Source organism: Sturnus vulgaris, unplaced genomic scaffold, assembly GCF_052056855.1.
Source record: "Sturnus vulgaris isolate bStuVul1 unplaced genomic scaffold, bStuVul1.hap1 Scaffold_195, whole genome shotgun sequence".
Taxonomy (NCBI): domain Eukaryota; kingdom Metazoa; phylum Chordata; class Aves; order Passeriformes; family Sturnidae; genus Sturnus; species Sturnus vulgaris.
The window spans coordinates 13,758,505-13,776,365 of NW_028276170.1; the positions used below are offsets into that span (position 1 = coordinate 13,758,505).

The 17,861-nt window shown below is 52.7% G+C and overlaps 1 protein-coding gene and 1 pseudogene across 1 annotated transcript; both read left to right on the top strand.

The window, feature by feature from the left end:
* LOC148218112 (uncharacterized) overlaps positions 1-17,861 on the top strand; it is a 135,543-nt pseudogene that overhangs the window by 13,026 nt on the left and 104,656 nt on the right.
* LOC148218113 (class I histocompatibility antigen, F10 alpha chain-like) lies at positions 11,150-13,770 on the top strand. Its single transcript, XM_088158020.1, has 7 exons — positions 11,150-11,453; positions 11,780-12,055; positions 12,274-12,546; positions 12,632-12,736; positions 12,835-12,870; positions 12,996-13,028; positions 13,518-13,770. Exons 1-7 carry the CDS (start codon positions 11,150-11,152, stop codon positions 13,529-13,531), a joined length of 1,041 nt encoding a protein of 346 aa, XP_088014146.1. The 3' UTR covers positions 13,532-13,770.

The following is a 17,861-nucleotide window of genomic DNA, read 5'->3' on the forward strand; positions in this document are numbered from 1 at the left end:
AATTCCAGTGGGGGGACATGGGGGCTGAAGTGGGAGGTGGGTGGGGACAGGGGAAAGCAGGGGCAGAGGACCAAAATTGTTGGGTTTGGGAGGGGCTTTGGGAGTCCAGGAGGGGGATTTGGGGATACTGTCATGGAGAATGAGAAAGGGAAGGGAGTGGAGGGAAAGAGGAGAGGAAGTGGACTGGGCATGGGGATCTTTGGGGTGACTGGGGTGCACTGAGATGGGTGGGAATACAATGGGGACCCTGGGGAAGGGGCAGCCTTGGGAAGCTCTGGGATGTACAGGCACGCACTGGGGTGCACTGGGATGGCCTGGAGGGTCATGGCCATGAGAGGGGAGGCTCTGGTTCAGCAGAAGAATTCAGGATACTCACATCGCCAACAGCAATGGCACCACCTCACTGTGGAGAGAGCATGAGATGTCACTGGGGTGTCCCCAGTCCTAGTAAAGATTGGGGGTGACCAAACTTCCCCCCAGTTCCCACACTGGTGCCCCCAGCTCCAGGACTTACCCCAGCACATAGAGCTCCACCACTGCCATCAAAGGTGGCCTGGGCAAGGAGAGCAAAAGGCTGGTCAGGATTGGCCCTTGAGGGGCTGGGGGGACACAGGAGTCCCCAGCCCCCCACCTCCCACCCATGGCTGTCCTCTGCTCTGAGCAGGGGGTGCCAGGGGATTTGGGAACATCACTGCAGGGTGAAAGGCAATGAACTGAGGGCAAAGACTGGAGAGAAGACCCTGGGAATCATCTGGGGGCTTGAGGGGACCAGGGTCAGAGGGGCAGGCATTTCCCAGTTTGTGCCAGCTCAGCCTGGCTTGGGACTGGAACAGTTCATCCCAGTTTGGCCGAGTTCAGCCTAGTCTGTACTTAAATGAGTTTGGACCTCTTGGTCCCACTTCAGCCTAGTTTGGGATTGGCCTTTGTTCTTGTGTGGGCAACAGAGGAGATGCTGGGGAGATGCCCGAGGGGATCAAGAGGATGGGATGGGATGGGATGGGATGGGATGGGATGGGATGGAGAGGCCCAAAAGGACGGGATTTGGGGATAGCAGCACAGGAAAGCTCTGGGGCCCTCGCAGGGAGGAGCCGGGTCCGAGCATCCGTGGTTCAGCCGGGCTCTGGCAGCGGGAGTTGAATTGCGGCAAGGGGAAGGACAGAGGCAATGGTGGCGAGGAGAAAGCGGCACGGCCCGGGGCCGGGGAGCCCGGCGGAGCCCCTGCATTGGGAAGAGCCCTCAGACCTGAGCCCAGCCCGTGGCTTTGGAGCCTCACCTCGCTCTGTGCCGGCAGGCACAGCAGGATGGAGAAGAGCAGGGCCACGCTGAGCACAGCCACCTTCATCTTCCTCTCGCACTGGGCAGCGCTGGCTGAGGCTGCAGCAGGGCAGGAGCACCTTTATCCCTGCCGGGACTCCTCCCTGCGCCCTCCCTGACAGCCCCCAGGCCAAAGCCCGGCTTGGCACAGCCCCCAGCCCTGGCACAGAGTCCATCCCGCCTGTGGCACGGATCCAGCCCCGCTCCCCGCATCCCTGCAGCTTCCTGCACGGGGCAGCTGCCCCTGGAGGGGACCGGGCACCCGGGGTCCGAGGGGGGCAGGCAGGGATCCAAAGGCAGCTGGGGACCCTGTGGGGACACCCCCACTCCAACACAATCCATCCTCCAGCAGCCCCCAGCCCCACACCCCCCATCTCCCGGTACCCCTCCCCTCCCAGAGCGTTCCTTGCAGGACACCCCGGAGCTGAGCCCAGCCCCAAACCTGGAGTGTCAGAGCAGGATTGTCTCTGTTCCCACTGCAGCCCCTGGGCTCATTGGGGCTGCACTGACCCCTCTTCCTGGGGCAGCAGCACCCCGGGATCAGGGAGAAGGGGCAGGGGGAGCACAGCGGGGTCAGGGGCCATGGCAGCAGCTGGGGGACCGGGATCTCCAGTCCCTGCAGGTGCCCTGGGGAGCACTGGGCAATGGTGGCACTGGGACACCGGGGCTGGCCTTGTGGCAGTGCTGGGGTGGTGGCAGTGCCCGGCTCCAGCCCATTCCTGTCCCTGCAGCCCCAGACTGCTCCAGGCCCCCAGGGGAAGATCCCCGGGCAGAGCCCCTGGCACAGCCACGGCCACCGTGTCCTGCTGGATCAGCCCAAGCCCGCTGTGCTGAGCTGGCCCAGCCATCGGCTCCCAGGGGCTCTGTGCCCAGCAGGGCTGTGGCTCCAGACCGGGCTGGCACTGGGACACAGCTCCCGCAGCTCCCCTGGCCCCAGGGATGGCCCTGCCCTGTCCTGCCCTGGTCCCAGCGCTGGCCCTGAGCTGGGGCTGACCTTCCCAGCCCAGGGTCCTGCGCTGCTGTCCCAGCTCAGAGGCCCCTGTCAGGGTCACCCCGAGGACACAGATCAGTGACAGTCCCTGCCAGGGCTGCCACGAGCTGCCAGTGCCTCCATTCTCCACTGACATTCCGTGACATTTCCAGGAGATGTTCCCTCCTCACGGGACACTGACCTCACAGAAGGGACCTGTTGTGGCACAGGTCAGAAAATCCTTCAGGCACCTGACTTGACTGTTTGCATTGGATTTTCCTGCAGAGCCAGCAGTGACCTGGAAGATTTTCTCATCCCAGCAGGAATCACCGCCTGAGTGATTCATGGAGCTGGATCTGGCCCCTTCCCTCTTCCCAGGAAACCAAGAGCTGCCAGCACAGCTCATCCTGCTGCTCCCAGACACTCACAGCTTTTGCTAATGGATCCATTTCTGATTTTCCAGTATTTTAAATCCAAGAACCACAAATATTCACAATACTTCAGTTCTGGTGTGAAATTATCCTGCTTTGAGGCAATAAATCCTGCTTGGGGCAATAAATCCAGGTTCCTTCCTCCAGTGCCTGGCAGTTCCTCTCTGGGAGCCAGGAATGGGGACACTGGGGATAAGGATGGGGACACTAGGGGCAGGGTCGGGGACCGCAGAGTGGGATAAGGACAGCAGGGGCAGAGATGGGAACAGCAGGAATGGGAATGGGGACACCAGGAGTGGAATGGGGACAGCAGGAGCAGGATGGGGTCAGCAGGACTAGAATTGGGACTTGCCGACCACACCCAGCTCCATCCCTCAGGATTCATTTCCCACTCTGTGTCCCATGTCCGAGGTGTCCCCAGGAAGGTTTGGCCACGTTGGGCTCCTGGAGGGGCAGTGGGATGGGGGGAAGGGTCAGGCCAGGCCTCATTGTGCCCAAAGGTCCTTGAGCGTCCCAAAATTGGGGCTCAGGATCTTGGAGAAGTTCCCTGGCCATGACATGGGCACGAGATGGCCGTAAGATGAGAGTGACCATGACACAACCACAACCCTGACCATGACATGATTTGGACCAAGAGATGACCATGGGTTGGCCATGGCAAAACCATGGCTTTGAGGTGACCCTGATGTGGTCGTGGCCATGAGATGACCATGAGGTGACCATGACATGATCATGAGATGACCATTACAGTGAGATGACCACAAGCATAAGATGATGGTGATCAGGAAATGACCATGACCATGAGATGGCTGTGACCATGAGATGACCACAAGATGACCTTGACACCACTATGGCCATGAAATACTGAAGGCTGTGAGATGACCATAACAGGATCTTGACCTAGAGGTGACCATGAGATGACCCCAACACACCATGGCTGTGTGCTGATCAAGACCATGAGATGATCATGACACAGCCATGGCTGTGAGATGATTGTGACCATGAGGTGACTGTGAGATGACCATTAGGTGACCATGACCATGAGGTAATGGTGATGACCATAACTGTAGGAAATAAGGAACGCCTTAGAGAATAAGGGCCTCTTCTATTTTTGTTAAATCCTGTTCACTATGTTCACTTTCATCCACCAAGAGGCACTCTGGGAAGGGCTCAGCTGCGGGTCAGATGGCCAGAGAGTGGGGTGGTGGTCACCTCGTGTGTGAGGCAGTGATGGGCTGGGGAGATGCGTGGACACCACATGATCAGAGAGCTGACTGGGTCAAGGGACACATCAACAGTGACACTGCAGTGACAGGCAGCCAATGTGGGCTTGTTTCAGTAAAGTTTGGGTTAAATTTCAGTTATGTTTGAATGACACAACATAAATGATGGGCCACCTAACCGGGGAAGGACAATTTAGCCAACCTGAGGAGCAAGCAGCAGCAGTCCCCAGGCAAGTATTCAATGAAGTTAAAAATTTTTGTTAAAAGCATTGGTCTATGTAGCAGATGGCAGCAATCCTAACTCAGAGTATACTAATATTAGGCAAGAGCCAGGAGAGACATACATGGAATTTATAGACCAGTTAAAACAAGCATTGGAAAAACAAATCCCTGATGATAGGACCAGCAACAAACTGTTAGAGACATTGGCAGTAGCTCATGGTAACTCTGAGTGTCCAAAGGTGTTGCACGCCCTGCCACGAGAAACACCACTGATGATCCTCCAGATGATCGAGGCGTGCAAACGTCTCGGGATGAATGTGGCAGTGGTACAGGCCCCGGTCATGGGGCAAGGAGTTGCAAAAGCCCTGGTGGCTGTGCAGTTTCCTTTTAAAGCCCACAATCACAGTACCAACCCACATGCTTTGCATTTCTGAAAAGACTGTCCACAGAGAAAAGGGAGATACCCAGTTCCTGGTCAAAACGAACCCCCGGCTAAACAATTTTCTTTTAAAGGCAATTTCCCCAGGCTGCCATCAAAAAAACTTGCACTGGAGCATGAGCCGGCCTCGTGCTGTAACAGAAATCCACAAGCTGATGATGCTGATGACCACCAGTGTTAGTAAAAGAGCCTGAAACAAATCAAATTTTAGGACCATTTCAATTAATAATTGGGGGAAGGGATACAGTTGTGTCTCCACAGATAGAGGACCTCGGTGGATACCAGCCAAAACCATCAAACCTTACCTACAGCCATTAAAGGACTGCCCACCAGAAAATTCCAGTACTCACAACTCCTAACAGCAAGTCTTTAGCTAACATAACACACCAGGAGACTTTATGATTATCTGTTCCCACCCCAAATAACCCCTCTTCAACATGGCTGGTAGGTCTGGCAATAGATGAGTGGCCAGTAAATAAAAAGGCCATCTGTAATATGCAAAGGAACAGTCCCATGGGTAAGCTGAAATACAATCCTGTAGATTTTTGATACTCGTGGCCTTGCAGCCTTCCACATGCACTATTAGAGGCTCAAGAATTGGAACTGTTTGGCTCAGCTCGAATGGATTACTGCTTTACCTTTCATTATAGAAAAAGAGTTCAATTGGTAACATCTAATGGTGCTAAGCCCCAAATTGTAAAACCAGATGAACCAGCACTGTGGGATGTTTCTCCCCACCATCCAAGGTATAAAAATGAGAGCCTATGGTGCAATTATACCTCATGACATCCATCTAAATCGATGCCCCTTTGCAATTACCACCAGGCACGTTTCTTATTTGTGGGGACAGAGCATGGCCTGCCATTCCATCTCGTATTAAAGGCAGCCCATGTAGCCTTGGTAGGCTTGCTTTACTAACTCCCAATGTCACAACACTAATTGGCAATGACAAAAATAGGGAAATAAACCGCTTTGCACATCAGTTCCAATTCGACTGTACCAGTGAAATAGAATTTTGGAATAGAGGACAGAGGATTGTTGCCTCTGCTTTTGTACTGTGGGTAGGTGCTGCACAAGCAATAACGCAATTAGGAAAATTAGGATGTTGGTTATGTAAATAAACCAATGCTACTTCTGTCTCTAAATGACCTTTTAACAGATGTTGACAGCCTAACACACACAACGTTACAAAACAGAGCTGCCATAGATTTCTTGCTGTTGGCACACGGATGCCAAGACTTCGAAGGCATGTGCTGCGTGAACCTTTCAGACCATAGTGAGTCTATACACAAAAGTATTCAAGTCCTCAAAGATGGGAGTCAAAAAGTTAAGAATTTATGATGACAAAGACTGGTTTGATGGACTCTTTAAAAGTTGGGAAATCAAGGGGTAGGTGTTGTCTATAATGAATTACTTATCTTCATAATTGTTGTCATTATACTGTGAGTTGTTCCTTGTCTGTTAGGATGTTTTTACAGAGTTTTACAAAAATCTTTCAGTTCTATTTTTACAGTTAAACAGAAAGGGGGAGATGTGGGAGTCAGCCTGACCAGTATCCCAGGACAGGCAACCATCACCAAAGAAAAATTATATCCCAACCCTAAACTTTGGGAGGCATTTGTTTAAGTTGTGGTGACCTCAGAAGAATGTTATGAAGAGTTATGGGATTGCCTATGTTAATACCTCATGCATATTCCTAACCCTCATTTCCCAGTTAATTATCACCTCTCCCAGTTCCAGACTGTTCTCCCTTCCTTGTATCCCCATTGGCCCTCAGCTGATGCAATGTTCCACCCAACCTACCCCATTGGATCCTACCTGCCCTTACTCCACCTCTGCCCCACTTTCCCCTTTCCCCATTGGACCCTAAGCTCAACTCTACCCCCTCCCTTACCCCATATTTACACCTTGGACCTCCCTGTATCTTTGTCTTCAACCCCAGGCTCCTAAAGTGACCTTGTCCTCTCAGTTGTTGTATTTGGATTTTTGGGCCTCATCCCACATTTACTTTCATTATTAATAAATTTTTTTATGTTTCTGAGTTGTGGTTGTTGTTCCGTTCTTCTTTAATTTTTGCCACTTCTGCCCTGATATCTGCAAAGCCTAAAAAGGATTGTTGGAGACCACCCTCGACCCCTGATATGAGATGACCATGACAGAACTGTGGCCATGAGATGACCATGACCATGAGATGACCATGACACAACCATCATCCTGAGATGACTATTACAGTGAGACGACAATGGACATGAGATGATGGGGATCAGGAGATGACCAAGAACAAGAAATAACCATGATGCAACCATGACTGTGAACGAGATGATGGAGATCAGGAGATGACCATGAGGTGACCACAATATGACCACTGCTATGAAATAATTGTGGCCACAGGATGACCATGACCATGAGATGATGGCGATAAGGAGATGACCATGACCATGAGATGACCATGACCATGAGGTGACCATTACTGAGAGTTGACCATGAAGATGAGATGATGGATATCAGGAAATAAATGACCATGACTGTGATGATGACATGACTGTGACTGTGAGATGACCAAGAGACGGCCATGACTATGAGAGGACTGTGACCATGAGATGATGATGACACAGCCATGTGGTGCCCAGGATCATGCAGTGACCATGAGATGACCATGACACAACCATGGCCATGAGGTGATCAAGAAATGTCCATGACTGTGACCATGACATGATGATGACTGTGAGATGACCATGGGCATGAGGTATTGTGACCAAGAGATGACCACGGCATGCCCATGACCATAACATGATCCTGGCCATGAGGTGACCATGAGCATGAGATGGTGGTGATTGGGAGATGACCATAAGATGACCATGAGTGACCACGTGATGAACATGAGCTGACCACGATCTGGCAATGGTCTGGATCTCCCCAGATCCCATCACTCCTCTCACCTCCCAATTGTTATAAATGAGAGACAAAAGTCTCGATATTCAGCAAAATTTAGATTGCTTTATTTGATATAGAAAGAGCAAGCAGCGCGCTGGGGAACTCGAGGGGTCACCGCCCACTCCACACTCCATCCAACCTTGGTTTACAGCCTCTTCTTATACTATGGTTTCTCATTATAATCATTAATTTTGGGGTTTTTTCTGTCATAATTTTGCCAAGTAAGCAGTGGTGGTCGAATAAACATCTGTATCCAAACTCACAAAGCCTCTGGGCGATAGTCAGTCTCACAGATAAACATCTGGTCTTTGTAGACAACCACCAGGGAAATCTGGAAGTCTGGTCCTTGAGATAGGCAGCAGTGATCAAACAAAGGCAGGAAGGACTATCCGGAAGTGTGATTTTGCAAGCTGGCAGCAGATATAACTTATTTGGGAAACATAACACAACACAACATAACGTAACATGGTGATTTAAAACAGAATGATTTAATCATATATTTTCCTTCATCTAGCGTCCATGCTTCACTTCAGACCTTAGTATTCTGGTTTATACGAACCCCAAGACTTTTGTGATTAACACGAATCTTTTATCAATTACCACAACGGGAACCCCTGAACCCCCATTTTTGGCACGGGGACAGCCCCGTACTCCTTTCCCCTGCACCCCCTTATCCGAGACTGGGATTCCCCCGCACCCCCGTCAGTGCTCTGAGACACCCCTGCACTCCCATTCCCGGCCATGCTGCCCTTCCCAGACCCCAGATGCGCCCTCTTCCTCGGCTTTTGGACCCCCAGATCTCCAAAATTTCTGCGTCTCCCCAGTTCTCCATTCCCGGCGCTTCCTGGAAGGGCGTTTCAGAGGGTCCCCCGGGGTCCCGGGGGGTCCCAGGGGATCTCAGAGGAGATCCAGTGGGAACAGATGAATTCCCTGGAATTCCCCTTTCCTCCCGTCTCGATTTCCCTTCGCCCATCCTGTGTCCCCGGGATCCGCCCGCCTCTCCCAGCCCCAGCTCCCTCTTTCCCGTGACTCAGGGACCCCCTGGACCCCCATTCCTGCCTTTCCCAGCTCTCAAACTCCACTTTTCTCAAAACCGAGGACCCCTGGACCCCTTTCCTGGGCACAGTGACCCGCTGGAGCCCCCATCCCGCCTCTCCCAGTCCTTTCCTTGAACCTTGGAACCTTCCTGAATCTACCAGTTCTGCTCCTGACTCTTGGACGCCCCCAGACCCCCCAGTCTCTGCGTCCACCCCAGTTCTCCACCCTCTGCTCGTCCTGCGGGGGGTCCTGGGAGGTCCCGGAGGGGATTCAGAGGAATTCCCAGGGTTTCCTCTGTCCCCTCCCCCTCCTCGCGTTCCCCGATCACTTTCGCGTCTCCCGAGCTGCGGCTTCGGGATCCGCCCGGGGACCGGTGACCGCCCCCGGCACCGGGACCCCCCTGAAACCCCGTTGCTGGGAACAGGGACCCCCCTGCACTTCCAATTCCGGACGAACTCCCCTTCCTGGGCACAGAGACCCCCTTGAACGTTCATTTCGGGGCACCGAGACCCCCTGTACCCCCTTGCCCAGTCGAAAAATACCCTGAACCCCCTTACCTGGAACGTGGAACCCCCTGAAGCCCCATTCTCGTGCACGGAAACCACCCCCGAAACCCCATTTCCTGGGAACCGGGACCCCCTGAACCCCGAGTTACCGGCATGGGAACTCCTAGAAAACCCCATTCCTGGGCACGGGAACTTCCCTGAATCTTCATTTCGGAGGAACTGAGACCACCTTCCCCAGTTCCGGGACCCCCTGAACCCCCATATTCAGGACCGGAACTCCCCTGAACCCCCAATTCCCGCGCACCAGAACCCCCTGTATCCCCTTATCCAGCACCGGCACCCAACTGAACCCCTTCATCCAGCACCAATGTCCCCCCGCACCCCTTTCCCGACCCTCTCCCTCTCGGAGACCCCAGTCCCCCTTTTCCTTGATTCCGGGAGCCCCTGGACCCCCATTCCTGCCTTTCCCAGCCCCCACTCTCTATTTTCCTCAACCCGCGCCCCCCCTTTCCTGGGCACAGGGACCCTCTGGACCCCCCATTGCCCTCAATCCCCTTTCCTTGATCCTGGGACCCCCTGAACCCCCATTACTGGGCATGAGGACACCTCCTGCACCCCCTTATTCGGTACTGGGACCCCCTTCTGGATCCCCGTCACGTCTACTGGGGCCCCCTGCACCCCCTTCTCGGGCATTTCGCCCTTCCCAGACCCCGGACCCTCCCTTTTCCTTCACCTTTGTACCCCTGGATCTCTCAAATTTCCGTGTCCCTCCAGTTCTCCACTCCCAGAGCTTTCTTAAGGGGGGTTTCAGGGAGTTGCAGATAGTTCTCAAAGGGCCGCCGGGGAATCGCAGCGGGGATCAGAGGGATCCAGAGGAATTCTCTGGGATTCCGCCGACCCCTCTCCCCACCGCGCTCTCTCGGTCTCTGTCCCTTCTGCGCCCCAACCTGCGAGACCGGGATCTACCCGGCGACTGATGACGTCACTGAGAGATACTGCTGCCATTGGCGGACAGGAACATGCGGCGCCAATGGCGGGGCCGGAGGCCGCCCTGGGGGCGGGGCCAGTGCTGGGGCGAAGCCGGGCGGGGGGAGCCGGGCGGAGCCGGGCGTGCCCGCAGCGGAGCAGCGCGATGGCTCCAGCGCTGGGTCTGGGGCCGATTTTGGGGCTCCTGGGGCTCCTCTGGGACCCGGGGGGAGCGACGAAAGTTGAGTGGGACCCCTAAAACCTCGACCGCTCTGAACTTCCATTTCCGGGCTAAACCGTAAACCTTCATTCTTGGACTCGGGAACCTCCCATAGCCACATTTTGGGTTTTGTGACTCCCCCTTCCCCGCCACCGGGACCGCCCTGAACCCCCTCATCAGGCACCGGGACCGCCCTGAACCCCCATTCCTGGGGATCAAGATCCCTTTGCACCCCGAATCGCGGTACGGGACACCCCCTGAACCCCTATTCCTGGGCACTGGGACACCCCTGAATCTCCATTTCAAGGCCTGGGACACCCTGCACCTCCTTTTCGGGCATCCCCCTTTCCCAGACTTCAGTCTCGCCCTTCACCTTTGCCTCGGACCTCCCAACTTTCGTGTCTCCCCCGTTTTCCACTCCCGCCGCTATTTGAAACGGGGTCCCAGAGGGTCCCGGCCGCCCCAGGGGTCTCAGGGGAGGTCGCAGCGCGAATCCAATAAGATCCAGATGAACTCCCTGGAATTCGGCCTTTCCTTCCGTCCCCTCCCCCACCGCACTTCCTCGGTGTCTTTCCTGTCTCCCAGGCTGCGTCTCCAAGATCCGCTCGCCTCTCCCAGCCCCAGATTCCCCATTCCCCTGAACCAGGGACCCCCTGGACCCCCATTCCTGCCTTTCCCAGCTCCCAAACCCCCCCTTTCCCTCAACACCGGGGACTCCTGAGCCCCGTTTCCAGGGCACAGGAATCCCCTGGAACTCCCATCCCACCTCTCACAGTCCTTGTATCCCCCTTTCCTTGATAGTGGGAGTCCCCTGAGCCACCATTCCTGGACACTGGGACCCCATGCACCCCCTTCCCGTCTCTCCCAGTTACCCTTTCATTGATCCATGACCCCCTCAATCCCCTCAAATCTCTGTGTCCCCCCAGTTCTTCACTCCCTGTATTACTTGGATGTGGCGGTGTCAGAGCCCAGCCCGGGGATCCCTCAGTTCATGATGATTGGATACCTGGATGGGATCCCCTTCGTGCGCTATGACAGCGAGCGGGGCCGGATGGAGCCGCTGACGCAGTGGATAAAGGATAGAGTCGGGCCGGGATATTGGGATAGGGAGACCCAGATCTGCGTGGGGAACCAGAACATGGATGCCAGGAACCTGGATATACTGCGGGACCGGTACAACCAGAGCAGGGGTGAGTGGGGGGGATCTGTGGGGCTGGGATAGGATCTGTGGTGTTGGGATGGCATCCATGGGGCTGGGGTGGGTTTCCATGAGGCTAAGATGGGGATCCATAGGGCTGGAATGGGATTTATGAGGCTTGGATGTGGATTCACAAGGCACCAAGGGGCTGAGATGGGGATCCATTAGGCTGGTATGGGATATCTTGTGATCCATGGGTTGGGATGTGGATCCATGGGGCTGGGATGAGGCTCTGTGGATCTCCATCAGACTCTGGGGCTCCATAGGGCTGGAATGGGGCTCTGTGGGACTGGGACTCTGTGGGTACAATTCCCCCAGGTCTCCACACCATACAATGGCTTTTTGGCTGTGAGCTCCTACCTGATGGGAGCGTCCGTGGGTCCTTCCGGAATGGCTACGATGGGCAGGAACTCATTTCCTTTGACCTGGGATCCAGGAGATTCGTGGCGGCCGACAGCGCTGCTGAGATCAGCAGGAGGTACTGGGAAAGTGAAACGAACGAGGTTGAGAGGCAGGCGAATTACCTGGAGCATGAATGCCCAGAGTGGCTCCAGAAATACGTCAAATATGGACAGAAGGAGCTGGACCGCAAAGGCAGGAGCAGAATTCATGTGGGATTTGGGAATGGAGGACTTGGGAACGTGATAATTCCAGTGGGAATTCCACAGGCAGATCTCACCCCATCCTATTCCAGTGGAAATTCCATGGGCAGGTCTCACCCCCATCCAATTCCAGTGGGAATTCCAGGGGCAGATCTCACCCATGGACTCAATAGAATTCCATGGATGTATCTCACCGTTATCCCATTCCAGAGACCCCTGATGTCCATGTGTCTGGAAAAGAGGAACACGGGACGCTGATCTTGTCCTGCCATGCGTACGGATTCTACCCCAGCTCCATCGCAGTCAACTGGATGAAGGGGGATGAAATCTGGGATCAGGAGACGGAGTGGGGCGGGATCGTTCCCAACAGCGACGGCACCTTCCACACCTGGGCCAGGATCGAGGCGCGGCCGGAGGAGCGGGAGCAGTACCGGTGCCGGGTGGAGCATCCCGGAATGTCAGAACCCGGGATCTACGCTTGGGGTGAGGCTGGGAATGTGGGAGTTGGGAATTTGGAATTCCCAAATGGGGATTCCCCTCCCCCTCCTCACCATCCCACATTTTTCAGAGCCAACATCTGGCAGGAATCTCACTGTGGTGGTCGCTGTGTCCGTCGCTGCCATCATCATCTTCATTGCCCTCATTGGATTTGTCATCTGGAAGTGCCAATCCGGTAACGCACGGGATGGGGGTTGGGAAAGGGCATGGATCCACCTGGCACTGTTCTGGGAATCCTGTGCCACCAACGCCGATCCCACTGTTTTTCCACAGGGAGGAGGGACAGGAATGGATGCAACATGGCAGCCAGTGAGTACCAGTGGTGGATCCAGCTCTGAGTCCTCTCTGTTTGGATCCCAGGATGGATCCTGGAGTTATTCCCAGTGGATTAACTGGATCTGTGCTGGAATCTCATGGATCTTGTCTTTCTGCAGGAAATGACGTGGGAACCAACGCCTTGAGTGCAGGTACACAATGGGATCAGGGTGGGATTCCAGAGGAGAATCGGGGCAGAATGGACAGATTGGGATCAGGGAGGGATTCTGGATCAATGCAGGGGTCCAGAGCAGGATCAGATGGAATTGTGGAGTGGGATCGGGGCTGGATTCTGGAGCGGGATCAGGTGGGATGGATGGGGCAGGATTGGTGCAGGTTGGATGGAGCAGGGTGAGTTGGGGTGGATGGATGGATGGATGGATGGATGGATGGATGGATGGATGGATGGATGGATGGATGGAGTAGGTGTGGGATGGATGGAGAGGGATTGGGTGGAATTCCAGAGTGGGATTAGGGCAGAATGAATGGGGCGGGATCACGTGGGATGGATGGAGCAAGATTGGGGCGGGATGAGGTGGGATTCCGAAACAGCTCCCACTCTCCATGGGCTCCAGCCAGGTCCATCCTGTGGGATGGGGACATGGAGAGGGTGACACCGTGACCCTCTCTCATCCCGACAGAAATCATTGCCTGAGCGATCCATGGAGCTGGATCCGGCCCCTTCCCTCTTCCCAGGAAACCAGGAGATGCCAGCAGAGCTCATCCCACTGTTCCCATCCACCCTCAGCTTTTGCTAACAGATACATTTCCCATTTTCCAGTGTTTTAAAGCTAAGAATTACAAATATTCCCAATGCTTTTGTTCTGGTGTGAAATTATCCTACTTTGGGCAATAAATCCTGCTTGGGGCAATAAATCCATGTTCCCTCCTCCAGTGGCCGACAGTTCCTCACTGGGAGCCAGGAGTGGGAATAGGGACACTGGGGACAGGGATAAGGACACTGGGGACAGGGATGGGGACACGGGGATTGAGACACCAGGATGGGATAGGGACAGCAAGGGACAGAGATGGGAACAGCAGGAATGGGAATGGGGACAGCAGGAATTGGGACGGGGACACCAGGAGCAGGATGGGAAGACCAGGACTAGGGTGGGGGACACATTCATGGGAATGGGGACACCAGGATCAGTGTGAGGACACCAGGACTGGGATGGGGACACATAAATGGGGACACCAGGACTGGGATGGGGACACCAGGAGCAAAATGAGGGCTTCTCAGCCACACCCAATTCCATCCCCCAGGTTTTGTTTCCTGCTCCATGTCCCATATCCCATGTGTCCCCAGGAGAGTCTGTGTAGCAGTCCATCCTGGAAGGGACGGGCTGGGAACCGGCCCCACAGCAGGTAACAACCCTGGACACTGAGGAGCCAAGACAGACAACATCCAGTCACACTATGGCGAGCAGTAGAGGAGAAGAAAAGGATTATGGGAACTACTGGGCATAACCATGCAAATAGAGACTGCACAAGGGTCTGTGATTGGCTGGAAGCTTTCTAGAACATTCCTTCATAGTCTGTATCAGTGTCTGCTCAACCCCATTTTAGGGTCTTCTAAAGGGGCCTTTTGTGCACCCTTTTTATTTCTCCTTACACTTTCAGTTTCTAGCCCTTTAGTCATTCCAGTCCCTTTATTATTTATTTAGCCATTTCACTGACACCAGCCCAGGGTCAGGGCAGGCCAAGCCCCGACAGGTTTGGCCACGTCAGGCTCCTGGAGGGGCAGCGGGATGGGAGAGGGGTCAGACCAGGCATCATTGTCCCAACAGTCCTTGAGTGTCCCAAAATCGGGGCTCAGGATCTCAGAGAGGCTCCCTGGCCATGACCATGGCCATGACACAAGCACGAGATGGCTGTGAGATGAGAGTAACCATGAGTGACACAACCCTGAGATGACCATGACCATGAGATGACCATGACACAACCACAACCCTGACCAAGAGGTGATTTGGACCAAGAGATGACCATGGGTTGGCCATGAAACAACCATGGCCTTGGGGTGACCCTGATGTGATCGTGGCCATGAGATGACCATGAGGTGACCATGACATGATCATGAGGTGACCATTACAGTGAGATGACCGTGAGCATAAGATGATGGTGATCAGGAAATGACCATGACCATGAGATGGCCGTGACCATGAGATGACCACAAGATGATGGTGACAATGAGATGACCACGAGATTGCCATGACACCACCACGGCCATGAAATCTTGAAGGCCATGAGTTGATCATGACTGTGACCATGACACATCTTGACCAAGAGGTGACCATGAGATGACCACAACACACCATGGCTATGTGGTGATCAAGACCATGAGATGATCATGACACAACCATGGCTGTGAGACGATTGTGACCATGAGGTGACTGTGAGGTGACCATGACCATGAGATGATGGTGACCATAACTATAGGAAATAAGAGAAGCCTTACAGAATAAGTGTGGGAAGATAGGTTGAAAGGATAATGCAGAAAGCAATGTTTCCCAATGAATTACACCTGTACTGATTACTGAGAGGTAGAAACAGCCTTGCCTGCCCAATGAGGATGGGTGTTTTATAAAAGAGTGGGCTAGCTGGCCACTAGTCACAGTCGGAGCTTGAGACTGAGGATCTGCTGCAGTTTGGGGTGGAGTCTGCTGGCTGTGCTGTGAGGAGAGAAGGGACATGGGGTTGTGCAAGGGGCAGATAAGGTAAGAAGTTGTTGTGACAGACAGGGTTAGGTGGCCAGATAAGGGACAGGCTGGGGTTTAGCCAGTGATGTAGAAGGAAGAAGGAAACTTGCAGAGAGGAGAGAAGGAGTCAGAGCTGTGTGGAGCTGCCTTTGAGGGAAGGAGTTAGGGTTGGCTGAGAGAAGTCCACAGAAAGAAGGCATGTAAAGTTTTTAATAAAGGATTGATGGTGGTATCAGTCCAGTCCGTCTCAACATAGTTACTACATAATGGTGATGCCAACGTGGTTGGACTTGGGCTGTAGGGTGAGGTACAGCCAGAGACGGAGCCCAGTGAAGCTGAGAGCAGTGGGGGAAGCCGCTGGTCTGAACCTGATTGACTGTGACACCTGAAGGGATGGTTATCCAGATGAGCCACTGGCAACAGACTGTTTTATGTGTATTAAAAAACACTTGGGGGAAAAAAATATGTTATTAAGGTTGATGAAAGCACTTCCTGTAGTGTTAGAGTATGGAAAGAAGTTGGGGAAAGACCGTGGGATGCAGTATGCAAAGGGGACAAGGCAGCTGCAAATTTGACTGCCACCTGGAGATTGCTCTACGAGACTCTAAAAGAATAGAAAACAGAGCAGGAGGTGGAAGAAGAATCAGAGCTAGAAATTGAAGTTAATGGGGAGCAAGAGAAGAATGAAGTTCAGCTTGAGAATGTGCCTGTCCCTGAAGTAGAGCCTGCCAGAGCTGTCTCTGTGTCCCCCAAAAAGCTGAATTAAGAGCCGAGTTCCAATATGTAACTCCTGCACAGCAGTTAGCTAAAATAACTTTACAAAAGCAACTAAGCTGAAGAAGGAAAAAGTGAAGTAATTAAAGGAACAAGACACAGGAAAAGCTGGAGATGGTGGTTCTGCTGTTGAATGCAATGTGTCTGTTTGATGCTGAAATATATATATTGTGTTTATGAATTGCAGCTTTCTGCTTCTTGAGCTTTAATAGTATGTACTGTGTGAATCTGGGTAATGTATCAAGCTTAATTCACAAAGGCATTTCAGAGCTAAGAGAATCCTTAGGTTGATGCTCTGTACTGCTAAAAGCCAAACTAAACCAAAGTAAATTAAAAAAGAAAGCTAACAATCAATGAGAAAAGAATGAAGAATCAATCAGAATGAATTGTATGCTGTTGTTATGCTGCTGTAAAGTTTCACTTTGGGTAATGAAAACGGAATAAATTGGTTATATGTGAGGAGAAAAGTAATAAGACTCTCGGCTCTGGGGAAAAGTAAATGTCTAATCAATCTACAGCATGCAGACAATTATTTCTTATATAAGAACTTGCTGAAAGAAACAATCATGAAGTAAAGCTAAGCATACTTGTGATATTTGAGAACTGAGATTTCAAGTATATGTCCTTATTGTGATGTGTTGCCCAAACAATTGTATAACTGTTAGTCTGAGATGAAATATGTGAATGTGTCATCATGTCAATTTATTTTAATTAAATAAAAAAGGGGGAATTTGTGGGAAGATAGGTTGAAAGGCTAGAAGGCAATCTTTCACAATGAATTACACCTGTACTGATTACTGAGGAGTGCAAACAGCCTTGCCTGCCCAATGAGGATGGGTGTTTTATAAAAGAGTGGGCTAGCTGGCCACTAGTCACAGTCACAGCTGGAGCTTGAGACTGAGGATCTGCTGCAGTTTGGGGTGGAGTCTGCTGGCTGTGCTGTGAGGAGAGAAGGGACATGGGGTTGTGCAAGGGACAGATAAGGTAAGAAGTTGTTGTGACAGCCAGGGTTAGGTGGCCAGATAAGGGACAGGCTGGGGTTTAGCCAGTGATGTAGAAGGAAGAAGGAAACTTGCAGAGAGAGGAGGAGTCAGAGCTGTGTGGAGCTGCCTGTGAGGGAAGGAGTCAGAGTTTCCATAGAGAAGTCCATTGAAATAAGGCATGAAAAGTTTTTAATAAAGGACTGCTGATGATGCCAGTCATGTCTATCTCAACATAATTACTACATCCACCCATGTCTCAGTTCAATGTCTTTGTTTTTTATCCCAAGAAGAGCTTCTATTTTTTTATTTTTACTCCATGAAGAAAAATGAAAAGCAAATCAAGGCCAAAAGAAAGGGATTTCCTTGTCCATGCCAGCTGAGGATCCATGTGCTTTGGTGGGAGGGAAGAACCTGTTTTGGAGGGGTTCCCACCCCACTGTCTCCAAAATCTTGGTCTTTGCTCCAGTTCATCAGTATTTGGCTGCAGAAGACACCCTTGGGCAATAGGAAATAAAAACCATGGAATCACTGA

Bases quoted from the DNA above. Each gene is read 5' to 3' on its own strand.
- LOC148218113 (XM_088158020.1), top strand. From the start codon at position 11,150: ATGACCCCCTCAATCCCCTCAAATCTCTGTGTCCCCCCAGTTCTTCAC. The intron at 12,056-12,273 runs GCAGGAGCAGAA...ATCCCATTCCAG, and splicing joins GAAGGAGCTGGACCGCAAAG to AGACCCCTGATGTCCATGTG. The intron at 12,871-12,995 runs GTGAGTACCAGT...GTCTTTCTGCAG, and splicing joins TGGATGCAACATGGCAGCCA to GAAATGACGTGGGAACCAAC.